The sequence below is a fragment of the Sceloporus occidentalis genome, unplaced genomic scaffold, assembly GCF_023333645.1.
Source record: "Sceloporus occidentalis isolate IW3139 unplaced genomic scaffold, rSceOcc1.0.p SCAF_14, whole genome shotgun sequence".
Classification (NCBI taxonomy): domain Eukaryota; kingdom Metazoa; phylum Chordata; class Lepidosauria; order Squamata; family Phrynosomatidae; genus Sceloporus; species Sceloporus occidentalis.
The window spans coordinates 12666301-12692667 of NW_028316994.1; the positions used below are offsets into that span (position 1 = coordinate 12666301).

A 26367-nucleotide genomic window follows, 5' to 3' on the forward strand; every position below is an offset into this window, starting at 1 on the left:
ACTGATCCCTGAATGTACCAGGTGATTTTAAAGGAATGGTGCAAAAGTAAACCTGTTCTTATTTGGTTTTACACCATTCTGTTTGAATCGCCCTGTATTTTCCCTAAATTCATGGAAATCAAGAAACAAGTTGCAAATGCCTCTTTCAGATTTTGACCAAATTGCTTTGATTCAGGGCTCTATGCAATTCACTGCAGAATCATTGAAATGAACTATATATACGCTTTATCAGTCATTTCTTTCTTTCAGATATGGATGCTTGTTTTGAGTGCCCAGAAGGACAATATCCAAACAATGGCCAGCATGGATGCATTCCAAAGTATATTGTCTTCTTGTCTTACGACGAACCTTTGGGAGTCAGTTTGACCATTTTTTCCCTCTCCTTTGCTCTCCTCACAGCTTTGGTGCTTGGCATCTTCATTAAGTATCAAGACACTGCCATAGTGAAAGCCAACAACCGCTGCCTGTCTTATGTTCTCCTTACTTCCCTCATGCTCTTATTCAGTGGTGCTTTGCTGTTCATGGGCCAGCCTCACAACCTCGCATGCTTCTTTAGGCAGTGTGTCCTTGGTTTTATCTTTACAGTAGCTCTATCATGTGTCTTGGCCAAAGCCATCACAGTGGTCCTAGCTTTCAATGCCACTAAGCCAGGGTCCAAAATGAGGAAATGGATGAGAAAACCACTGGTCAATTCCATTGTTTTTTCCTGTTCGTATATTCAAGCCATTATTTGTGTCATATCGCTGGTAACCTTTCCCTCATTTCCAGATTTTGATATACACTCAATGGCCAAAGAAATTGTCCTGTACTGTAGTGAAGGCCCAATTTTTCTGCACTACTGTGGCTACAGCATGATAGGTGCCTTGGCCGTTCTAGGTTTCATTGTGGCTTTCTTTGCCAGGAAGTTACCTGACATTTTTAATGAAGCCAAGTGTATCACCTTCAGCATGTTGGCGTTTTGCAGTGTATGGACCTCCTTTATTCCAATATACATGAGTACAAAGGGAAAATATTTCATGGCTGTGCAGGTCTCCTTCATCGTAGCTTCAAGTGCTACATTGCTAATATGCCTATTTTCTCCTAAAATCTATATCATTTTGCTAAAGCCTGAGCTAAACAAAAAACAGTCACTCATGAGGACAAGAACTTGAAAGGCTTAAACCCTATTCTAATCATGAGTGTATCGTTAATGGAATTAAATTTCTTCCTAGGCTTCAGTGAGACACAAAGTGCACTCTTATACATATTCATATTTTGGGGTACTCCTTGTTGACTTCAGTAAGTCTCTGAGATAACTGCCATTTCCTGCATTTGAAGAAGTAGACTTAAGTCTAGAAAAGCTCATGCTACTAACTTTTTTATTTCAGTTAGTCCCAAATGTGTCACAAGATTCCTTTGTATACTAATTTTCTGGAATAACATGGCTATGTCCTTGAATTCTGCCATTTCCTGTATTTATTTATATTTCTAAAATATTTATATCCAGACCTATAGTCGAAGATTCAGAGCGGTTTACAATAAAGTCAATTTAAACCATTTGCCTGGGAGGCTACCACTACAAGAAAAAGGCCACAACTTTATTAAGCAACCAGCTAGCAAAGTAGGGTTGGCCCAAAGCATAAGGTCTGGATCTGGATCATCATACAACCCGCTGTTGTATGATGAACCGTAATACCTGGTAACAGCCAGGCTTCAGGATGGCCTAGGGGCTTAGGGAACGCCATATATCCGTCCATGCAACCATCCGATTGCATGTATTTAATCAAGCCCCTAGTCACCAGGAGATGCTGTCACGCTGTGGCCCCCACAATGGCCACAATGCATGCCCTCAGCACTCCCGTGTCCCAAAGGAACTCCCAAACTAGTGTTACGCAGCCCTGGACATCACGCCCACCAGATCCACGACCTATGCTGCCGCCCCTGAAGTTGTGACATGAAAACCCACGCACCCAAAGGAGGGTGGGTGGGTGAGCCAAGCAGCAGATGGCATCGAGCAGCAGATGGCACCGAGCAGCAACAGCAGCAAGCAGCAAATGGCACCGAGCAGCAGATAGCACCGAGCAGCAATAGCAGCGAGCAGCAAAATGGCTCCAAGCAGGAAGCCACGTGGCCTTAAATAAGCCAGTATGTGGGAGGAGCCAGGAGGGAAGTCGCCCCGCCCCAAGACCAGTCGACGAATCAGCCACCCTGGAGGTCCCGGGGAGACCATAGAGAGGGACCCCATGCCTCCCGGAGAGGCCTCGGGAGGCAGATGTCCCTCCCATTTCCACCCTGGCCACCAATCCCAGGCCTGAGCACCCCAGCAAGGGACATTGGGGCACGACCAAGCCTGTTCACAGCCTTGCAGGTGCAAAGCTCCCGGCAGCAACATGGCCTGCCCGATGTATCTGGCGGCCGCATTTTAGAACAATATAGGGGGAGGCACTCTTTCCATAATCAGTTATTCCAAGACTTCTACCATTTTAAACATCTTTAGCACTTTGAATTTAAACTGGCCACACACGCCCTATCTTTCAGCCAGACCTGGTTCTCCATCAGGGCATTTGGGGACTGTGCCAGGCCTGAAAACAGACTGAAATAGGTTGTTACCCAAAAAGCTGAGAGGAAATAAACATGTTCTTCTTCCAGTTTCTCAGTGAATAAGTCACATTAAGAAAGTAATTGCCTTCCCTGTAATTTACATCTTTGCTATGAATGCATTGTATCCACTCCCTTGGAGATTTCTACATAGCGCTAGTAGAAAACAAGCAACAAAGAAGACTGAAGGAAACTTTTAAAGAGTCTCTAATCCAGTCCAATCTGATGGTGGTAAGAGACAAAAGTGCCATCAGTCTGGTCATTAAAAGCATTGCACAACGCTGGCCCAAAGAATCTGAGGGAACCAGTGTTTTGACAAGACTGAATTTATTTCCCACGGAAAAAAATGGTGTAATATTTTAATTTTAATATCAGCTTGTCCTACTAATTTCTGTGGAAACTAAGTTTAAATGATTTAGTTCAGATGAACCCCGAGGGAGCCAGTCTCACACATAACCTGACTTTCTGAGTGACTGTCTCCCCTGCAATTAACAAAACAGCCATGATCATTTCTATGTATTTATCATGTCCCTAGGAAGTTTATGCAGTACAAAATGATGAATTAAGGGCAATGGCTACTATAAATGTCCTTTACTATATTCAAAATAAGACAGAGACAGAGAGGATCTCTGAAGTCAGACAGATTCAGAGGTCTGTTTATTGATCATTTCTGCTTTCTGCCGATAGCAGACCATCATATTTACTGACAGAAAAACCATTCAGATTAGGTTGTGCTTCTAAAGCACTTCTTTAATAGATCCTTGATATTCCGGGAGTACAACCAATAGGTGAAATTACTTCCAGAAAGACTATTTTTTTAAAGAATGCTGGTGATAGTGGTGCTGCTATTAGTGCTCTTGCCGCATGCCGTGTGCACACTTTCTACAAATAAATGTAACGTCAGCGGCCTTCTTCCAATCTTTCACAAATATTATCAGTCGGGAAAACTCAACATTGCTGCCATTACTTCTCAGAGCTTCATGTTTTCAGAACCGATGGATTTTAAAGAACTTCCCTCCCCTAAACTCTTTCATGGCACTGTGTAAGAAGCTGGGTTTTCTTAAATCGTAAGATGTCAGATTTTCACCTTTGAACAACTTTAGACTCTTGGTTTGTTTGTCAATGTTATGTAAGGAGTTTGGGTTTATGCACTTTTATTTTTATTTTTATTTAGAAAATATATATGATGAAATGTATCTGTCCTGACACCATTTCACAAGCAGGCTAATTCTGTAGATAGGCTTTTGCCTGCATTAATTTAGTCTTGCATGTGCAGACTATTTCTCTTCCCTTTATGGAATGGAAGCATCTGAGTTTCTATGCACTGATAATCCTTGTCCAAATATTGTGTAATATGTAGAACAGAATGGATTTTGTGACTTCATTGCATACTGGATGTTCTGGAAGTTTTTTTCCCCAAAAGCCATAATTATCCTTTTTTTAAAAAAACTACCTTTTTTCTATAGGTTTTCTGTCTTCTTTGAAAACTACTGGTAACAAGGATTTCAGGAGGCTCCTTTGCATTTGCTTTGTTCAAAGATTATGTATATTTCCAATGTATGCCTTTGCATTTCCATGCTTCAACACCTATATTTGGGTGGCCCCTGCTGTAGTTTTAAGCTTAAGACAGGGGATAAATATGTCTAGAATTATGAGCTTTCTTTAGTACTCAAAGCAAATTTCTGACCCATCAATTCAAGGGAATCAAAAGTGTTACTTTATTCTGTTTTAATCAGACATCAACTTGAATACGGTTTCCAGTTCTGGGGACGACAAGTTAAGAAAGATTTTAACAAGCTGGAGCTTGTCTAGGGGAGGGAAACCAAAGTGGTGAAAGGTTGGGAAATCATGGCCCATGAGGAGTGGCTTAGGGAGCTGGGTATGTTTAGCCTGGAGAAGAGAAGGTTAAGAGATGATACAATAGCCATGTTTAAATATTTAAAAGGGTGTCTTGTGGAAGAAAGAGTGAGCTGTTTTCTAATGCTCCAGACATTAAGACACAGAGCAATGGATTCAAACTACAGGAAAAAAGATTCCATCTAAACATTAAGAAGAACTTCCTGACAGTAAGAGCTGTTTGACAATGGAACATGCTGCCTCCAAGTGAATCAATGGCTCCTTCTTTAGAGTCTCCTTCTTTAGAGCTTTTTATACAAAGGCTAGATGACCATCTCTTGTAAGTGCTTTGATAGTTTATTACTGCATGGCAGAGGGCTTGATCGGATGTCTGTTGTGGTGTCTTCCAATTCTATGATCCTATATTATAAAATCTCCTAAGTCATTCACATTTTTTAAAAAAAGAATGAATACTGGATGGGATTTATGGTCACTTCCAACTATGATTCTGTTATTCTAATTAATTCATTCTCTGTATATGGCTTTTGCAAACACTTCCTTCTGGTGGATCGCAGGGTTTTAGGTCAGAAACATGACGAAACTCCAGAATATGTGGTCTGCCCTCCTGAATGTTAATACCATTTGGATGGCAGGTCCTCTCTTCAATTATCTCTCACCTCTGAGATTGTTCTTCTGCCAAATGGTAGAGTCATTCCTAAATGTATGAATACCAGCATATTTCCCAGGTCTTAACATTCCATTCCAAAAAGTGATTTTTCATGTATGATGCTAGAATGCTTTATTCTATTATGCAATGCATTCCAATTCCCAGATGTGGAAAAATGATCTTTTAAAAAAATTCAGGCATACTTAAAATGTAGGTGCACTCAGGTGTGTACCTACACACTATATGAATCTGGGTTTAAATATTACACATGCTTGTGTATGTGCACTAAGCAGAACTTCCAATACAGACTCATATTCAGAGTAGTAAGTCAAAAAAATGATACGCTTCCCAGTCTTCAGATTACTGTTGCATAGATAGGAGTCATACCATATATTATGGTGCAATAGCTTAATGAAAAATATATGGAGTTGTAATATCACAACAAGCCAAAAGAAAATCCACTATGTACCTCCAATTGCAGTGTACACACTCAGCACTACCAGCACATTCTGGCTATGGTGTTTGCTGTGAAGGAAATAAATGGGAATCCTCAGATCTTATCCAACATCACGCTGGGCTTTCAGATCTTTAACAGCCAGTTCAGTGCAAGCTCCATTTACCTTGCCTCTATGGAACTTCTCTCTAGTCGGGAAAGATTCATCCCAAACTACAAGTGTGACAACCATAACAGTCCAAAAGCAGTCATTGGGGGACCTAACACTAATGTCTATGTCCACATGGCACCTATCCTGGCTCTCTATAAGATTCCACAGGTAAGCTATGCCAATAGAACAGTTTACAAGTCTTGGAGAATTCCCTTGCATTTTAGCTGAAGTATGCACAGTAGTAGTAGCTTGAAATAGTGAGACAATACATGCTTTGTTGAGACTGACATTCTTGAGGCTGAAGGGCAGTTGGACCATGGAGGTTCATGCTTTGTTCTTGTGCTAATGAACCAACTTTACTAATTAAAAAAATAAGACTGTGACAATGAAAGTGGACTACTATGGAACATGCAACAAAAGTTGGTCATCATGTAATTAAAAGCACACATAACACAGGAAGAGATATAGACACGTATATATGTGTTAAGCACACATGAGAGATATCTAGGAACTTATTTTGGAAATCGCCTCCTTTTTATAATTTATTTATTTTCCCCTTTTTTCCTTTTTAATTTTATTTTTAATTCCTTTAAATAACATTTTAAAATTTTACTTTTAAAAATTGATTTCTTTAGCTTACATATGGCTCTGCCCCTGTGCTGAATGATAAATTCCAAGAAGCATTCACCCTCCAAATGTTCCCAGAAGAGACCCGCCAATATATGGGGATTGTTCACTTACTTCACCATTTCAGCTGGACATGGATTGGGGTGCTTTATTTCGATGACGAAAAAGGAGAGAGGTTTGTACGGAATGTGCTTCCCAACTTTTCAGAGAAGGGCATCTGCTTTGACTTCATACAAAGTTTCCCCAAGCAAGGTTTTTCAAGTGAAATAGAAATACTTGTGGATGAAGGGATCAAAACATATGAAATTATCATGAATAGCACTGCTAGTGTGTTGGTTGTCCATGGAGAAATTCAGACGATGATAGTTTTGAGAATAGTGCTACAAATTTCACAATGTGAAGATGCATCAGTGAAGGCAAAGGGGAAAATATGGATTTTGACAGCCCAGATGGATTTCACAGAACTTCCTATTCAAAGGTTTTGGGACATCGATTTCCTTCATGGTGCTCTATCCTTTGCAATTCATTCAAATGAGGTTCAAGGCTTTCAGACGTTTCTTGAGACCATAAGCCCTAACTCAGAAAAAGAAGATGGCTTTATATGGAGCTTTTGGGAAAGTGCATTTTTATGTACTTTTCTAGGGCCCACTTTATATAATAATGATGAGAAAGTCTGCACAGGAGAGGAGAAACTGGAGTCTCTTCCTTCGTCTGTTTTTGACATGAGCATGACTGCCCATAGCTACAACATCTACAATGCTGTCTTTGCTGTGGTCCATGCGCTGCAGTCTATGGAATCCTCACAGTCCAAAAAGAAAGCAAAGGTGAAAGGACAGCAATGGGAACCTTTCAACCAGCAGTCATGGCAGGTAAAACTGAAGGGAAGGAGAGCTCACCATATCTGTCGGCACAACTATTTCACCCCTCCGCAGCCAGTCTGAATGCAATGAGGCTATATTATTGTTGGGTTTTTTTTATTATGTTTCATTTTGTCTTTTTGGTTTCAACCTTGGTCTGCCATACCTTCTGCTTTATACTGTCTAAAACAGAGCGATCCTTGTCCAATTAGCTCATGCTTGTTGACTACCTGTCTTTCCAATATGTTATAGGGATGGAATTCTTCACTGATTTTCTTCTTGAAGGAAGCAATGAATGGTTTTATAATTTTTCTTCCCACTACAAGAAAGTCATCAAAAATATGCAGTCTTCAAAGAGTGGATGTAGTTTGAGGTGCATTGTGTGCAAATTTTCTGTGAGGTATTTTTGCACAGAAAACAGCATTTATGTAGAGGTATTAGCATTTTCTGCACAGAAAATAATATTCTGGTTCAGAAATACCTTTTATCCTTTTTAATACATGCACACCAGACAAGAGTGTAGATTTTCTGAAACAGGAGCTTTAAAGAGAATCAGATCCCCCTCCTAGATGATTATTTCATGAATTTATATTTTGATAAAGGGCTTACTAAGTATATAATTCTGGATATGTTTTTTCTCCATTCAGTACAGAAAAATATTCTTACCTCAAGACAGTCACTCAAAGTGATTACTTGTTATCCCATTTTAAGTTGCTGTGCTCCAAATAATTTGTTTCATTCTTTTCTATCATATCCTGTTCTATTTTAATTTTTAATCAATAACTCATTAGGGATGCAATTCTTGAATTGGTTTGAGCCTGAGCAGTAAATTAGGCAACACACACACACACTTTGTCCCAAGACAATGATGTACATGTTACCATTGTTATTAATGATGGTGAGGATGATGACAATATCAGAAAGGTTTTTCACTCTTAAAGACTGATATTTCTGCATTCCTGTAGAATTTATGGAAAACCAGACAATTGTGGTCTACTATTAAAAGTAGCAAAAATTGATAATTTGTGCCCTTCTGATGAACCAGACTGGCTTTTTGTTCTCACTCTCTCATTTCACAAAAAGAAAAGAGTAGTTTTAGAAAAAAGCCATTTTTTAAAAAAAGGCAGGAAACATAATGGGGAAAAACCTACTCATTGCTGGAGGCAAGTTTTCTCATGGAATTTAGAGAATTCTCAAAAGGCTGCCTTGTCATGCCTCTCTCATCCAAAATCTTAGCAAAAGCAGAATGCATCTTCCCAAATTCTTACAGCTCACTGAATACAGCCACAACTAGTTGAATTATATTTGGCATTTTTTCCTGCTCTGAGTTTGTCTTATAGAATGCAGTCCCTTGCTTTAGGCCCCATCCCTTAGGTCCAATCCACACTGCAGAAATAATCCAGTTTGACACTGCTTTAACTGCCCTGGCTCAGTACTAGGGAACCCTGGGAACTGTAGTTTATTGCAGCACCAGAGCTCTCTGACAGAGAAGACTAAATGTCTCACAAAATTATGATTCCCAGAATTCCCTAGTATTGAGCCAGGGCAATTAAAGAGGTGTCAGACTGAATTATTTCTTCAATGTGAATTAGACTTAATTTGGTCCCTATTCCACACATAATCACTATGTTCAATGTGTGCGTCTTTCTTTCTTTCTTTCTTTCTTTAAATTTTATTCACTATTCCTCCTCACCTCCCTTTCAATTTCAGCTGCACCATTTTCTGAGGAGTATTTCATTTAACAATTCTGCTGGGGAAGAGGTGTCTTTCAACCAAAATGGCATATTAGTAGCAGGTTTTGACATTACCAACTGGGTCACATTCCCAAACAAGTCTTTTTTAAGAGTCAAAGTTGGAAAGATAGACCCTCACCAACACAAAGTATTCACTATTCATGAGGATAACATTGTATGGCCAGAAAGTTTTAACCAGGTAAGGACCCATGTACCTTTTCAGACTTTTTCATTTACTGTTGTGTGCATCTAGGCTAAGGACCTTATCGTGCACACGTTCTGGGGACGGAAGGAGGACGCTCTTGTGCGCGCGCATGCTGCAGAAAACGGAGTTTATCGCACACGAATATGTCCTCGAAGAGGCCCTGTTCCGTCCCCTGGTGCGCACCCGTTCACGTCCAGTCCTGACGGGCGTGATTTTTGCCTGACGGATTACCGTCCGCCAGCAAAAAGTCATGCCCGTCAGGACTGGACGCGAATGGGTGCGCACCGGGGGACGGAACAGAGCCTCTTGGAGGATGTATTCGTGTGCGATAAACTCTGTTTTCTGCAGCACGCACGTGCACACGAGCGTCCTCCTTCCGTCCCCAGAACATTTAAAATTGTGTGTGCGATAAGGTGCTTAGTCTCTTTTTTGACAGGAATGTAAGGTGGGGATCATCCAGAGCATTTTTTTTCCCTGTCAACCTCAGCTGTTTAAGATTTGCAGCTATATTTTGGACTTTGGGTTATCAGGTTCTATCTTCATAGAGACTTCACTTACAATGAAATACACAAAGCTATTGACAAACTGAAGGAGAAAACAAATGCAAATACTAAAGTTGAACCAGATGGTGAAGGACAATAAAGGATATGGCACCATGAAAGCCTATACTTTATGGTGCTTAAATGGATGAGACACTGGCTAAAGCCTTAAGCAGTTGGACTTCTTTTCCTAATATCCTGTGGGCACAGGCCAAAAAGCCCATTCCTTCCCCATTCTAACACTGTCCTGTTTGGATGATGCATGTCCCAATCTCCAATTCCAATGTATGCAATCTAGACAACATCCACACACTCAGCAGATTCTGCACCAGAAGCAGGACAGAACAACCATACAATGTGTTTTTTAAAAATATAATTCTCTATATCTTTCAGGAAAACCTGAAGCCCTCCATTCCCACATCACAGTGGCTGTCTGCATGGGCATCCTGCTGAGCCACCTGGCACATCTGTTGCTGCTGCAGCTCACTATTTCTGGCATCAAAATGAGGTGCCCAGCCATTTTCTGGGTACCTAGTTCTGATCTCAGAAACAAGTGACCCATGGCAGCAGCAGATGAGCCAGTCAGCTTAGCAATATACCTGTGCACAGGAAAAGAGGGCCAAGTAATGGTGGGAGATCAGGGCAGCTGTGAGCCAGAATACTCCAGACTACCCCTAGACTAGTATCCTGAGCAGTGCAAAGAAGCCCTATATCATGTTTATGATAATGCTAAAATATTCCATTAAGGTAGAAACATCTTTATTTCTACATGTCTAAGTGGCTATTTAGCCAAACATGTCAGGATGAGAAACAATCAATAAAAATAATTTAACTTAAAACCATAAAACTATAGTAAAAAGAAAAAAAATCTAGTACATTAAGTCAAAACCATAATTTGGTCAGTAAGGCCACAAATGTATGTAAACATCAATCTGGTGCTGAAATAAAGGCATTTTTACACAATAGCAGAGCAATCAGTCACAGCTCCATAGGAGTCATGGGAATTAGGCCCATTTAAAGCTGGCTTTCGGTGCTCCTCGTGCTCCATGTGGGCCCCTGCACAAAAGGTCTGGTGTCATTTTTAAAAATCAGGCCATGCCATCAGTCTCCCTGTTCTTATCTGTACAGTAAACTAAATTACACAGATTCTCTACATATATTTTATGAGTGTCAATTTTTATTTTTGACATGGGTGAAACCTGTTTCTTTGTGTAATGAGAAATGCAGTGAAGGATTTCACAAGGAAAAGATGGAAGGAAAACCATTCTGCTGCTATGAGTGCATTCCATGTGCAGAAGGGATGATTTCAAACAAAAGTGGTAAGAAATGTTGTGTACAGCCTTTTCAGATGCATGGATGTAGGAAGTGCACACTTGGGTTTACACACATATATTGCCCATCACATTTAAGAAATTTCTCAAAGGAGTATATCTTCATAGTATAGTAATTGCACAAAAAAAGAAACCATTTTCATATACAGCGAACCCTTGGTATCCTCTGAAATTTGGTTCCAGGATGCCCTGTGGATATGGGAATCCATGGATTATATACAATGGCACAGCAAAATGGTGCCTCTTATATAAAATGCCATAATCGAGGTTTGCCTTGTGAAATTTATTTTTTTAATATATTTTTTTCAATTCATGGATGGTTGAATCTTGGGATAAAGAATCCATGAATACAGAGGGCCAATGGCACTGTCATATTGCAGAGATTGTACTGCTTTTAGTATCTGCATGTTTTTATGTTTATCACTTTATTACCTGGAACAAGATACTTGTTCCACAAAATAAATATATCCAAGATAGACAGATTCATCACAATTTCTTATATCATTTGTTTTTCAGACATGGATGCCTGTTTCCAGTGCTCAGAAGGACAATATCCAAATAGTTCTCAGAATCTGTGCTTTCCAAAAGATATCACCTTCTTGTCTTATAATGAACCTTTAGGTATCATTTTGGCTAGTCTTTCCCTTTGCTTTGCTTTCATCACAGCTTTGGTGCTTGGGATCTTTGTTAAGTACCAGGACACTGCTATAGTCAAAGCTAACAACCGAAACCTATCCTATGCTCTACTCATCTCCCTCATGCTTTCTTTCAATTGTGCTTTGCTGTTCATTGGAAAACCTAGGCATGTGACATGCTTTCTTCGACAAACAGCTTTCGGCATCATCTTTACAGTAGCTGTGTCATGTGTGTTGGCCAAAACTATCATTGTGGTTCTAGCTTTCAAGGCCACTGATCCAGCATCCCAGATGAGGAAATGGGTGGGAAAACCACTGGCCACCTCCATTGTTTTGTCCTGTTCTTTTATTCAAGTCATCATTTGTATGGTGTGGGTGATAAACTCTCCCCCATTTCCAGATTTTGATATGAAGTCAATGGCCAAAGAAATTGTCCTAGAGTGTAAAGAAGGTTCAGATGTCATGTTCTACATTGTCCTTGGCTTTTTGAGTTTCTTGGCCATTGTCACATTCGTCATGGCTTTCCTGGCCAGGAAATTACCTGACAGTTTTAATGAAGCCAAATTTATCACCTTCAGTATGTTGGCATTTTGCAGTGTTTGGGTCTCTTTTGTTCCCACCTACCTGAGCACTAAAGGAAAGGACATGGTAGCTGTGGAGATTTTCTCCATTTTAGCCTCAAGTGCTGGACTGCTGATATGTATCTTTTCTCCAAAAAGCTATATAATTTTGCTGAGGCCTGAGCTGAACAACAGAGAGCAGCTGATGAAGCCATAACACTGAATAAATTAAATATGAATGGCCTTTGATCTATTTAATTTAACTCAAATTAGTCCTATTTTAGGCAACCATAAGAGTTTAGAATTTGTCATTAATTTTTCTTGTTTCTCCACATCCCACTTCAATTTTCTTCTGCTACTTGTTTCCTTTAATCGTATTTCTTGATTTTGCTCCCTGACCCCGAATCAGATTTTGTACATTATTCCTGCTTATTTCCAATGCATTTTGCCTAATGTATGGATTTGTTTATTCATTTGACTTAATTTTGAATCTCTTTACACATTTTACAAAATTATGTACAAGCTACAGGAAAAGAGATTCCACGTCAACATTTTGAGGAACTTCTTGACTGTAAGAGCTGTTCAACAGTGGAGCACACTTTCTCAGAGAGTGGTGGAAAGTCTTGAAACAGAGGCTGGATGGCCATCTGTCGGGGATGCTTTTGTTCTGATTTCCTGCATGGCAAGGGTTTGGACTAGATGGCCCTTGTGGTCTTTTCCGACTCTATGATTCTATGATTCTATATGCATTTCGCCTATTCGTATTTAAGGATATGCACATTATGTCATCTGTATTTTATTCATCTGAAATGTTGAAATGTGCAAATTCCCACAAAGCACATTTGTTCTCACAATAATTTTCAATAAAATTAAAGTATTGTTGAAGCTGCTGATTGAATCAAACAGAATTCTTTACCATCTCTAGTTTAGAGGAGCAATGGAAGATCTTTTTGCTTTCTGTTTATCTTCTCTCTCTCCCTCTCTGCCCAACCTTTGTTTCTCCCTCTTCTTCTCTCTTGCATAACTCTGGTTTCTTTTTCTCTGCAAACTACTGTATTGGGTTGGGATGTGGAATGAGATGTGCCCCATGAAGGTTTTTTATCTGGCTCACAAGTTTCTTTTGGTCTGTGTTTGGAGGTAATGAGAATCCTCTCCAACCCCCGCTTCTTCCCCACACAATTCTTGAATAGACCTGAGACTATTCCTGTCTCCTCTGAAAAGGACTTTTTCGTATCTCCCCCGCCAAGGTGGGAGGAGGAGAATCCAGAAAGGAGGATCATTGCAGGATTTCTTGTAACCATCACACAATGATAACATCTCTGCCAAAGTAATGTCACAGTTGGTGTGGAGGTTTACAGCTAACAGTTCAGTATAGCCCTTGTTTAGCTGATTTTTGTGTGTGTGGTGCTATGTACACAGGTGCAATGATAAATCAGGTCAGCCGAGGCTGTGATCTATTCCTCAGAAAACCTGTAACCTTTTAATTGCATCCTGGGGAAAACAATCTTCTACATACAGATTCTTATTCATATTTTTCATCTGTTGAATTTAAGCCTCCAGTTTAGACAACAAACCCTAAAAAGATATTCAGCTTAGTTATCAATTTCTATCATTGTCATCCAGTCCTGGGTCATGTTCAGAGGACTGTGAACATTCTCAAACAGCAAGATCAATGGTTGGGAGTTGACAAAAAATGCTCATTGAAAGGAGATCCTAAAATAGGTGCTCCTCCTTGGAACCTAGAATAGGGTTGGCATCACCCAGTGCAGTAACTCATGGTGTCACACACACATTGACTTCCTCCCATACCACACCATACAGAATACTTTGGCCCTGTACAAACCGGCACTTTGGGCTGGCTGGGGGGCAGAGCCGGGGCTTAGTGTCTCCATGACGCATGCTGCAGTTTCGTCCCCAGAGTACCATGATGCTACGTGCTGCTCCACACAGCATGGAGCATCATGGTGCTCCTCTGGTGCTGCTTTGATACATGGTGTTCCTCCAGTGCTGTTTCGAAGGACCCCTATATAGCCATGGCGCCACAGCTATGGCACCCTTTCTAGGACACAAAAAAGGAGTTGCTTTTTCTAGCTCCTTTTTGCAACCTGGACAGGCCAGATTGAGGCCATGGCATGCCATGGCCCCAATCCAGCCGTTAAAGGGGCAGTTACATGCCACCTCTTAAGTGCTGTATGTACAACCCCTTAGTAACATTTTTTGTACTAATGTTACTCAGAAATCATAATTCCTGTATATCACTGATTGTAATGGCAATAGTTGTGACATAAACAACTAGCAAAATTAAAATTATACCTTTACATTACAATATCATATGCACAGCCTAAATGTATTTGCATGTGCATTGTTTCCTGTGGTTAGAGTGAAAAATTGGTAAGATGTGATGTTTTTAAAGAGAATTTTAAAATATTTTTATTTAGTTTTAAAATGTACTTTTTCATAACCTGAGGCCTCTCCTTTCTCTTCCCACTGACCATTGCCCTGCTATCACAATCCGTTTAGCATTTTGAAGGGATGCAGGTGAACACCACAGCTCAGTTCTGCCAAAAGGCAGATGTTTGGGGGAAAGTGGTGTCACCCCCATTTAGGGTGTCACTTGATTGTGTCCTCATTTCATGCATGCCCTTAATTATGCCCCTGCCCGAGATAACCCATGAGAAATAACACAGAGAGAGATAGAGAGAGATATTCAAAAGAACTTGTGAAACAAGGCATGAAATGGAAATCAACAAAAAGTTAGAATGTGACATTAAATATTTAAGCTTTTTACTTATGTAAATGTCCAGAGGGTGAACAGCACGTTAGGGTTTTTCCCCCCAGCAAGAGTATAGTGGCACACTGTTAGTGTTTAAGATCGCACAAGACTCGGCTGTTTTGCTTCTGTGTTGTATTGTTATAAATTTTCTCCCCCATCCCATCCCAGCTTTCAAATAAATTCAATATCCAGTCAGAAAAATATGAGCAAGTTGTGTACAACTTTAATGTTGTCTCCTTATTAGCTTCTCCTTTTTGTTTAGATGTGGTCTCAACACAATAATATAACATTTGGGGGCAAAGATACAAGCCAGTAACCCTAGACCAGAAGACAAAATAGAAAAGACCTCCACAACCACCAGCTTTTTCCCCTTGCTGCTCAGGTAGGCTGGAATGAAGGATAACCAAACACTGCAAAAGACCAGCATGCTGAAAGTGATGAACTTGGCTTCATTGAAACTGTCAGGTAACTTTCTGGCTAGGAAAGCCACAATGAAGCTGAGAATAGCCAGGAAACCTAGGTAACTCAAGGCACAGCAGAACATGATGTCCAGCCCTTCATTACATATGACAATGATTTCACCAGATACAGAGTGCATATCCTTTTCAGGGAATGGAGGAGAAATTCCCAGCCAAATAGCACAAATAGCCACTTGAAGAAGGGAGCATGAAGAGACAATAGAAAGTGCCGATCTTTTTCCCACCCATTTTCGGAATGTACTACTTGGGTTGGAAGCCATGAATGCCATAATGACTGTCATGGTCTTGGCCAAAAGAGAAGAAACAGCAATTGAAAAGATTATGCCAAAAATAGTTTGTTGCAGGATACAGATTTCCTTTTTGGGTTCCGTGATGAAAAACAAAGCACAGAGGAAGCAAAGGAGAAGGGAGATGAGGAGAAGGATGGTGAGGCCTCTGTTGTTGGCTTTGACTATAGGACTGTCCCATTCTTTTATGAAGATTCCAAGCACCACAATTGTGATCAGAGAGAAAAAGAGAGCTAAAAAAGCAAGAGTAATACCCAAAGGATCTTGAAAGGATAGAAAACGTTGAACCTTTGGAATACACTTGTTTCTGCCATTATTTGGAAAGTGATCTTCTGAACAGCTGAAACAGTAATCCATGTCTAAACAAAAGAGTAATATGTTTAATTTAAATGAGGGGGGGAGATAATTCAGAGACATAGCCATGTTAGTCTGGAATATCAGTATGCAAAGGCATCTTACAGCACCTTTGAGACAAAGGAGTTTATCACACCTGATTCGGGCATGGGACGAGATCCAGACCGAACAGGGAAAAACAGATGCTATCGCACAGAAAAATGCATACTTCATTGCAGGGTGACCACAAGCCATCCCCTGGGAGCACTTTTCCCACCAATTTTGGTAGTATGGAAACTTTCGGTCCCACAAAATCTGCCAGCTAAGCTCAGCTGGGGGACAGGGTCACCATGTGACAAAGTATGCATTTTTCTCTGTGATAAAACCCATTTCCCCCCAATCAGCCCCGATCCCGTCCCATGCCTGGATTGGGCTTAAATAGCTCCTAATCCACATGTTTTGCATTTCTATGGCTATTCATACAGTTTGGTTTTAAAGATCCTTCCTGGGCAACACTTCACTCCATGCATCTGTAGAAATAGACCAAGTCTACAAAATCACATGCTACAACTTCTTTCACAGAGTCTCAAAGGTACTACAACATCCCCCTGCTTTGTTTGTTTGAACGTTATTGTATAAGAAGAACTTTACAGTACTTTATATGTCATACTCCCCAGGATTACTCTCAAAGACTTTTCTTCAGTTTGATTAGAAAAATTTTGCTTCTAATCATTTCTCTTACCTTCCTGGTCTGAGATCGTATCTTCTGGACAAGGAGAACAACTGTAGCAACAGAATTTCATCCCCTCTTTCTTGTTCTTCATATAGCCAGGGTAGCATGGATCATTGCATAAAGAAAATGGAGGCACCTATTTTTGGAATAAGAAAGGGTTTAATATTGGATTCTGCTGCTATATATATGTAACCTTCAGCTAACAAAAGTCAAATGGAATGAAGTAGTAACATGTATGAGTACAGTGATGGCCTATTCTTATCTAAATATAACAGGAGAAACTTTAATACAGTATTTTCTGGCGTATAAGTCAACCGGGCGTATAAGATGACCCCCAACTTTTTATATAAAAATAGAGAGTTTAGGATATACTCACCGTATAAGGCTACCCCTCTTCCTGAGAAGCTGGCAGCCAGCCGTGCACGCGGTTGCCGGCTTCCCAGGCCTCCAGAGGCCTGAGAAGCCGGCAGCCCCAAGAGCGCGCTCGCTGGCTTCAAAGGGCCTCCGGAGGCCCCTTAAAAGCCAGCACAGGGTTGCTGGCTTCCCAGGCCTCTGGAGGCCTGAGAAGCTGGCGGCCAAGCACGCGCACACTGGGCCCCAGGGCCCAACCCAGCCTATAAGACGACCCCCAACTTTTGACCCAATTTTAGTGTCAAAAAGTCATCTTATATGCAGTATATTAAAATTCCTGTTTGGTCAAGCCGCTAGTGCATCAGCCAGATACCTCACCACTGTTAGATACCACTGCTGTTATTCTAAGTGCTCAAAAAAGTATAAATATTTTTCAGCATCCTTTACAAACCACAGCTGACATGTTGCTTGAGGCCTATATCTTCATCAGTAGCTTTTCATGTACATAAAACTGAATTGAGTCATTTTGAAATGTCCACATTCATCTAGAGCAGTGGTATCCAAACTTTGTCCTCCGAGTGTTTGGGGCTTCAGCTCCCAGAAGCCTAAGCCACTTGGCCAATAGTCAGGAATTCTGGGTGCTGAAGTCCAAAACATCTGCAGGACTGTAGTTTGTAAATCACTGGCCTAGAAGCTGCCAAGACATTGCAATGTAGGAGCATCCATCAAGCAATGGTAGTCAGTGAAGTGACTACAACATCACAGCCTGATGTGCAATAGCATCAATATGCATTAAGGTGCTCCACAACACAATGTATATCTGGGCATTGGCTAGGAAGTGCCAGAGCAAAACAGGAGCTCCCAATATGTATCATGAATGAAGAATGAGCATTGGAAGTACCCAAGGTGAACAGAGGGAAAATATCAAAGGACATTTTTATGGAGCTCTGGTCCCCATTCATCAACTATATTATGGATCACCTTTCTACAAAAAGTCCACCATCTTCTCATTTAAAGCTGTGGAATAGTAAGATATTCAGTATGAAGATTTTGTACAGTAAAGGATGACTGATCACTGAAATATCTTGTAAACAAAGATAGGAAAGGTGGGGGTGGAGCATAACAACAATGTACTTCTAAAATATAAAAAATTGAAATTAAAAAAAAAGAAGTGCCCAATGTGCTTCAAAAATGTCCAGTGCCTGACCTTTATTTCCCATACATCTGAATTTAGTGGAATACACATTTATTCCCAGTAAATAATTTCCCTTAAAGCTAATGCCTTCCTTAAATTCACATATATTTTATCATATTGTATATAGTGAAAACTTCTCCCACTTGAGTCAGGTTCTTGTGCCACTGAAGTCTCTCCTTATCAATGGTGAAGGGCTTTCCTCCAGGAACCCAAGGATCCAGCTTTCCCACTTTGACTTGGATGTAGGAATTATTCAAGAAAGTGACCATGTTTGTAATATCAAATCCAGCTACCAATTCTCCATCTTCATTCAGTTTAATTTCATCTCCAACACCATTGTTGAATGAGATGCTCTGAAGAAAAGAATGTAGCTAGAGAGAAAGGAATCAAGAGCATCTTAACATCCGAGGAGACCATTAGGACCATTAGAGAGAACTTTGATTGTGTATTCCTGCATGAAAGGTGCTTGGACTCGATGGCCCTTCCAACTCTATGATTCTATGACTGCATCATTAATGATCAAATATGGGATAATATATTGCTGTATGCCATACTATATTACTGTGCTGAGGACATACTAATATGCTCTTATCAGGGAAGAGGCATTACCTGCCAGGGTTTCACATTTGAAGGTACCCATATATTTTCTTTTCCCATTCTCTTGTAGTTGGATCTAGATGAGCACATGATGTGCAAGGCACAGGCCACAGCATAAACAGCATTATAGATACTATAGCTGTGACCTGTCATGCTCATGTCAAACAAAGTTCTAGGAAGGCTTTCTGTTTTTTCTTCTCCAGTACATGTTTCATTGGCATTTGTGGCCAAATCCAAAGTCGGGAAGAAACAGTTGAAAGCTTGTTCCCAGAAATCATGGATAAAACCATCTTCTTTGGCCCAATGAAGGTGGAGTGACTGAAGAAATTTTTCAAAACCCGGGTGCTGTTTGGAAGGAAGCGTGAAGGAAATAGCACCATGGAACATGTCTACACCCCACTTCTTTTGGAATGTCAAATATGAGCAATCAATCTGTGCTGTCATTATCCACACCTTTCCAGAAGATGCTTTGCCCATATATTCAGGATTTGTGGAAGGATGTGACATTGTTGCCAACATAATGGCAGCCAGCCACCTGATGTTTGAGGCTTTTCCATATATAACAACTGCCTGGGCTTTGTTGCCACTGAATATTGGAACACTGTTGAAAATATAATCTATTTCAACAAAGTTATATACACGCATCTCACTTGGAGATTTGTTTGTGAAAGCTGAACACATCCCATTCTCAAATAGCATTGGTTCCATAGTCTGCAAGAAATGTTCTCCGTCGTCATCATTGTTAGTCATGAGCCCAACCCATTTCCATCTGAAATGCAGAAGCAATTGGACAATCCCTTGGTACTGAAGGACTTCATTGGGCACCATGCGGTAAAAGGGACGCAAGCCAGTTTGGTCATTCGGTGCTACTTGAAATGAGCCGTATGAAAACTAAATGAACAAATAAATGCAGATTTTTCAGAGTTGGGAGGGAGGGAATATGTGAAGACCTATCCAAGGAATACCTTTAATCTAATGCCAATCACATCCTGATGAGATTTATAACTATATTCCAAATTATAACTATATTCCAGACTTAGCTCAATAACCAGCTGGGTTTCTGGGGATGCAAGAAGTTAAAATTCAACTGGAAGTTAGCAAAGAATTTGAGACGTGTGACAAAAACAAACATCTTTTCACATCTTTATGAGTGAAGCGATTCTCTCTCCACTTCTTATCATGGCTTGATAGCTTCTCTTTTTCCTCTAACACATCACCCACTTTCTTTCACCCATTTCCTTTTAGAACAATCCCCACTCTCATCATTTTACACATACAGACCCCATTCAAATGTCATTCCCTAAGATACTGCTTCAAAACAAGCTGTTCTTATTAAATATTAAATACACACTTTGTTATAATGCATGGAACTGCACACATATACCCTTCTCCCCCCCCCCTTCATATTTGGAACATGACATTGATTCCAGAAAGACAAAGGAAAGGAAGCAGGGGTAAATGGATTACATATCAGATTAGGAGTATTCTCCATGAATACAACACATACATCTAACCTGTGGTATCTTGTACAGATTTAAGATATTTGCCATCTGTGAGGAAGCAGCATAGGTAAGTCCACCAATGACTCCCATTGGATGTCTTTGGGTGCCACATTTGTAATTAGGGAGAAACTGGTGTGATCTGAACAGAAGGTCCAGGATGGTACGGTAGGTCATCTTTTCATTGTAATAACTGTCATAAATATGAAACCCAAGAGTGACATTGGGCAAGAGCTTGGGATTCTTATTGATCTCATGGATAGCAAATGACAAGGCCAGGAGATGCTGGTAGTACTTTGGTACCACTCTACAAAAAGAAAAGGGGGAGAGAAGACAATTTTTTTAATGGACCATTTAAGAATGCATGAAACCATTTAATAAAAGTATTGCACCAACTGGCTCTAACAAGTCTGTACTGGTGCCTAATTTATCCTTTTCCAAGATCTTTGATTTCATGAATTGTCCAAAAGGTCAGTACTTTCTATTTGCCATTGTTTGTGGCATGTTTGTGTGCATATGTTCACATGTTGGTGTTCTCTTTTTTGGAAGCTCACCCCTTTGGCAGGAATCTCCCTCCCCACTGAGTTAGAATCATAGATTCATAGAGTTGGAAGAGACCCCAAGGGCCATCCAGTCCAACCTCCCTGCCATGCAGGAACTCTCAATCAAAGCATCCCGGAGAGAAGGCAATCCAGCCTCTGTTTAAAGACCTCTAAGGAAGGAGACTCCACTGCTCTCTGAGGGACTGTGTTCCACAGCCCTTACTGTCAGGAAGTTCCTCCTAATGTTGAGGTGGAATCTCTTTTCCTGCAGCTTGCATCCATTGTTCCAGATCCTATTCTCTGGAGCAGCAGAAAACAAGCTTGTTACCACCTCAATATAACATCCCTCCAAATACTTAAACAGGGCTTTCATATCACCTCTTAACCTTCTCTTCTCCAGACTAAACATCCCCAGCTCCCTAAGTCATTCCTCATAGGACATGGTTTCCAGACCCTTCACCATTTTAGTCACCCTCCTTTGGACACAATATCCACTGTCTGATAATAAATAGTGACAATAATGGAAGGAATGAGCTATTATTTTCTGTTTCCCTTACAGTGACAAATATTTAACTTCAGGAAATAGGAGTAATACACACTATGACAGTCTAAAGGCAGCATATTCTCTCTGATCTTGCAAGATAGCAGGGTCAACCCTGGTTAGTTCTTAGATGGAAGACCACCAACAAATGCCAGCTGCTGTAGACAATATTTCAGAGGAAGGATATTTCAGAGAATATTGCAGAAGAATATTGCAAAGGAATCCACCTCTGAAGAGTCCTTGCCTAAGAAAACCTTACAAAATTCTTGGGGTTGCCATAAGTCGACAGGCGACTTGAAGGCACACACAGACATAGATAGACACACACACATAATGATCATATACTTGTTTACTCAGCTTAGTAGATTTAGGACAATTTACTCCCAACTTGTTGAGCTTGACAATTTACTCCCAACTTGCAACCAAATATTCATTTAACAGCTATCACTGAATTCACATTGACAAGTTAGCAGTAGTTTTATTAACTTTAACTGGGTTTCTCTGGGATGACAGCTTTTAATTGGCAGTCGATGAAATAATGCCTATCGAACAAAATGTAACAGTTAACAGGTTGGTTTTTAGAGCATTTATTCCCACTTATTGTTTATATTTTCTACAAATATTGAACTATGCCGCTGGCACATACACAGCTACAGGTCACTGTGGTGTCTGTTTTTGTTTGTTTCTTTTTTAAAAGAAGACACTAACCATAAAACCCACAAGCTGACTGAAATAATTTACTTTCCAAAACTGGAAAAGCTATGTTCTGTCACATGAATTAAAGAAAATTAATTCACATATGTTTCATGTCTTTTTTTGTTTTTGTTTTTTGCCAGTGTGGGCATAGTCACATTTTTAAACAGCTATTTCATTTATCACATGAAAAATTATTAATTTTTTAAAAAGTTTATTTATTCATACATCTATCCTTTTAAAAATGAGGGGAGGGAATGCGAAAATAAAAGAAAGATTAGCTTCAGTGAGGTAGGAAAAATATTTTCTTACAGATGAAGATTAATGTCCTCCTGTAACGGGTGTTCTTTGAAAGAAATCACACGCAGAAATAAGTAGACGTGAGACATTATTCCACCAATGAGGATTTCACTTGGCTGGTACCATTCACTTGGAATATGTACTGGATCATTTCCAACGCAATTAATATTCTGTGCTTTCAAAGCTATATGAGGCAACAACAGCAAAAAGGTAACAACAAACAACATCTTACTTTTTAGTAAGACCTGCTTACAATTTCTACGGGGACATGTAGCCACCCCATTTTCTGTATCTAGAAGATGGTAAAGTATGCCTTGAATATCCATTAAGACAAAATAAGCTGCACATCAAAAAAATGATGTCAGTGGCAGTGTTCTTGTCTTGCTTGTGTGTGGTCCTTAATGAAATCATCAATAGATCAGGAGGGCTTATAAAATGATTTCAGGCATGGTCTTCCACCTTTTTTGGTTCATGATGCATACTAGAATGCAGCTGGAACATTGGCCAGGAGAATTAATCACAGTGATTTTTGTAATTATAAGGGAGGAAATTATACATACATGAAAAATAAGCTTGCCCTAGGTGGCATCATCACTGCTACCTCCTGCTGATCCCTGATAGAATCATTACTGAGTGGATACAGTTGACATTAGAATCAGTGTATTGTCAAGGATGTCAAGAAGAAGAAGAAAAAAGTTTGATTTAACTGTTTTGGACCAACCTTAACCTTAACATTATAAGTATGACTCATGTTCAACTTGGACTCTAAGATTCTTTTCACATGTAGTTTCATTCAGCCAGGTGTCCCCCATCCTATATCTGTGCATTTCATTTTTCCGCCCTAAGTGCAGTACCTTACATTTCTCCGTGTTGAATTTCGTTTTGTTAGCTTTGGCCCAACTTCCTAGTTTATTCAGGTCATTTTGAATGTTGATCCTGTCCTCTGGAGTATTAGCTATTCCTCCTAATTTGGTGTCATCTGCATATTTGATAAGTATGCTCCCAATTCTATCATCCAGGTCATTGATAAAGATGTTGAATAGCACTGGGCCCAGGACAGAGCCCTGTGGGACCCCACTGGTCACTTCTCTCCAGGATGAAAAGGAGCCATTGCTGAGCACCCTTCGGCTTCGGCCAGTCAACCAATTACAAATCCATGTAACAGTTGCCTTGTCTAGCCCACATTTTACAAGCATGTTTGCAAGAATGTCATGGGAAACCTTGTCAAAGGCCTTACTGAAATCAAGATATACTATATCCACAGCATTCCCTTCGTCTAACAAGCTGGTAATTTTATCAAAAAAAGAGATCAGGTTTGTCTGGCATGACTTCTTTCTCTGAAACCTGTGTTGATTTTTTGTGATTATGGCATTGCTTTCTAGATGTTCACAGACTCTCTTTTTAATGATCTGCTCTAGAATCTTTCCTGGTATAGATGTCAGACTAACTGCACGATAATTGTTGGGATCCTCTTTTCCCCCTTTTTGAAGATGGGGACAACGTTTGCCCTCCTCCAGTCTGCTGGGACTTCTCCTGTTCTCCAGGAGTTCTCAAAGGTTATTGTCAATGGCTCCGATATTACATTAGCCAGCTCTTTTAATACCTTTGGATGTAGTTCATCTGGTCCTGGAGATTTATATTCATTTGTATTAACCAGATATTCCTGTACTTTCTCTTTACTTATTCTTTACTGAAATTCCCCTATTCTGTCCTCTGCTCCATTATCCTCAGGTTGAGCACCCTTTTCCTTTTCTGAGAAGACTGAGGCAAAGAAAGTGTTGAGTAATTCTGCCTTTTCTCTGTCTTCTGTTAGCATTTCGCCATCTTCTCCATGCAGTGGCCCTACAATTTCCTTCTTCTTCCTTTTGCTGCGGACATATCCAAAAAAGCCCTTTTTATTGTTTTTAGCCTCTCTAGCAAGCCTGAGATCATTTTGCGCTTTAGCTTTTCTGACTTTACCCCTACATGTGCTTGCTATTTGTTTGAATTCCTCTTTGGTGATTTCTCCATTTTTCCATTTGTTATACATGCTCTGTTTAAAAGTTAGCTCAGTTGAAAGTTCCTTAGTCATCCATCCTGGTTTCTTGAGACATCTCCCATTTTTCTTCCTCATTGGAACTGTTTGAAATTGTGCCTTCAGTATCTCTCCTTTGAGAAACTCCCATCCATCTAGAACTCTCTTCTCTTTTAGTATTCCTGACCATAGGATCACCCCCAGTATTTCTCTAAGTTTACTAAAATCAGCTTTCCTAAAATCTAGAATGCATGTCTGACTATGCCTGGCTTCTCCTTTCCTTTGTAGAACAACTCCAGGAGAACATGGTCACTCCCACCTAAGGATCCCACCGCTTGCACCCCATTAACTAGGTCATTTTTGTTGGTTAGGATCAGATCCAAAATAGCTGGCCCCCTTGTTGCCTCTTCTACCTTTTGGACAATGAAATTGTCTCCAAGGCAAGTGAGGAATTTGCTAGACCTGGAGGATTTGGCTGAGTTTGACTTCCAGCAAACATCAGGATAGTTGAAGTCACCAATCACTACTACATCTCTCTTTTCTGAATGTGTGGTCATCTGTTCTAGAAAGACATCATCCAATTCCTCAGTCTGAATTGGGGGTCTGTAGTAGACTCCCACCATAACATCCTTGTTGTTTCCCTCCCCTTTAATTTTTATCCAGATGCTCTCCACCTGGCTTCCAGGATCAATGTCCTGGATCTCTTCACTGATGTAAATGTCCCTGACGTATAAGGCTATTCCTCCTCCTTTCCTGTTTGGCCTATTTCTCTTGAAAAGGTTATACCCCTGTATTCCTACATTCCAATCATGAGACTCAACCCACCAGATTTCAGTGATGCCTATCATATTATATTTGCTTTGTTGTACTAGCAGTTCAAGTTCATCTTGCTTGTTTCCCATGCTCTGTGCATTAATGTAGAGACATTGAAGACCGTGTGTCCCCTTGACTTGCTGCCTGTGCAATTTTTTTTGCCTCCCACTTGTGGGTCCTTGCTCTGTTTGTCTTCATCCGGTTCCCATCACACCCCCTTTTTGTAACGTGATGGGCCCGGCCCGTTCAGGGGCCTGTGCAATAAACTTAATTGTTACATAAGCTTTTGTAGACTAGACGTATCTTAGGAAGTAGACCAAATATATGAAAGCTTATGTTACTACATCCTTTGCTCAGACCATCTCAAAGGTGCTACAAGATCCTTTCCATAGTGATATTCTAGACTAACATGGCTATATCTCTGAATTCTAAACATTGTAAGATCATTCCATCTTCACCCAAGACTGGGAAAATCCAGTTATTAATGGCAATGCAATTTTAAGGCAATAGGGAGGTAGTATGGCATTGCTATTGTCATGGAGGTAGGCCTAGGTTCCACCTTTACCTATCCTCAGATGGGTCTATCTACAGGAGAGGGGCAATGCCCTACCAGATGAGAATTCTACCTCTCCAATGAAATTTCCTTTCAGTCCCCTATTTTCTAACACTGAAGAGAGTTAGATATTGAATTTTTTTCCACATTTTGAACTCTTCTATTTGCTGTCTTCACATTCCCTTCGTAACTGTCCCTGCTCCTTTTCTTTGGATGCCTGAACCCTATTTCTAAATGTTCAACTAAAGTGTTAAGTTATTGCAGTGGTAGTAATTTGGGAACTCAAAGAGAATGACAGGGTACTCATTTTAGTGACCTTGGAAGGATGTAGGCCTGAGTCAAGCCTGAGCCCTCGGCAAATAATGAACTCGCAGCCTTATGGTTTGTGAGTGAGTGGCTGCAGTACTGGTATTTAACCACTGCACCACCTGACACTCAATATGCTACCAATAGAATGATAAAGGCTTAAGAGACATTGAAGGGCATTTAGTC

The 26367-nt window shown here is 40.3% G+C and overlaps 3 protein-coding genes across 3 annotated transcripts; 2 read left to right on the top strand and 1 right to left on the bottom strand.

Annotated features, from left to right (window-relative positions):
• The first annotated feature begins 251 nt into the window (after positions 1-251).
• Positions 252-1151, top strand: LOC149304024 (vomeronasal type-2 receptor 26-like). The gene has a single exon (XM_089480462.1). The coding sequence runs from the start codon at positions 252-254 to the stop codon at positions 1149-1151; it is 900 nt and encodes a 299-aa protein (XP_089336588.1).
• Positions 1152-3401: 2250 nt separating this feature from the next.
• Positions 3402-12389, top strand: LOC149304025 (vomeronasal type-2 receptor 26-like). The gene is made up of 6 exons (XM_089480915.1): positions 3402-3619; positions 5562-5853; positions 6321-7181; positions 8880-9101; positions 10815-10965; positions 11494-12389. Exons 1-6 carry the CDS (start codon positions 3402-3404, stop codon positions 12387-12389), a joined length of 2640 nt encoding a protein of 879 aa, XP_089337041.1.
• A 2779-nt stretch (positions 12390-15168) lies between these two features.
• Positions 15169-22584, bottom strand: LOC149304026 (vomeronasal type-2 receptor 26-like). Its single transcript, XM_089480916.1, has 6 exons — positions 22508-22584; positions 20435-20726; positions 18933-19811; positions 18467-18694; positions 16787-16913; positions 15169-16070 (listed from the first exon to the last, which is right to left on the bottom strand). The coding sequence occupies exons 1-6, from the start codon at positions 22582-22584 to the stop codon at positions 15169-15171; spliced, it is 2505 nt and encodes an 834-aa protein (XP_089337042.1).
• Positions 22585-26367: the final 3783 nt, after the last annotated feature.

Excerpts from the sequence above, each read along its gene's own strand:
- LOC149304025 (XM_089480915.1), top strand. The coding sequence starts at position 3,402 with ATGCTGGTGATAGTGGTGCTGCTATTAGTGCTCTTGCCGCATGCCGTG. Across the intron at positions 5,854-6,320 it reads CTCTCTATAAGATTCCACAG|CTTACATATGGCTCTGCCCC; the intron begins GTAAGCTATGCC and ends TGATTTCTTTAG. Across the intron at positions 9,102-10,814 it reads GGCCAGAAAGTTTTAACCAG|TGTCAATTTTTATTTTTGAC; the intron begins GTAAGGACCCAT and ends ATATTTTATGAG.
- LOC149304024 (XM_089480462.1), top strand. The coding sequence starts at position 252 with ATGGATGCTTGTTTTGAGTGCCCAGAAGGACAATATCCAAACAATGGC.
- LOC149304026 (XM_089480916.1), bottom strand. The coding sequence starts at position 22,584 with ATGTCTCACGTCTACTTATTTCTGCGTGTGATTTCTTTCAAAGAACAC. Across the intron at positions 20,727-22,507 it reads GAGGACATTAATCTTCATCT|AGTGGTACCAAAGTACTACC; the intron begins GTAAGAAAATAT and ends TTCTTTTTGTAG. Across the intron at positions 16,914-18,466 it reads GGCACAAGAACCTGACTCAA|GTGCCTCCATTTTCTTTATG; the intron begins GTGGGAGAAGTT and ends TTCCAAAAATAG.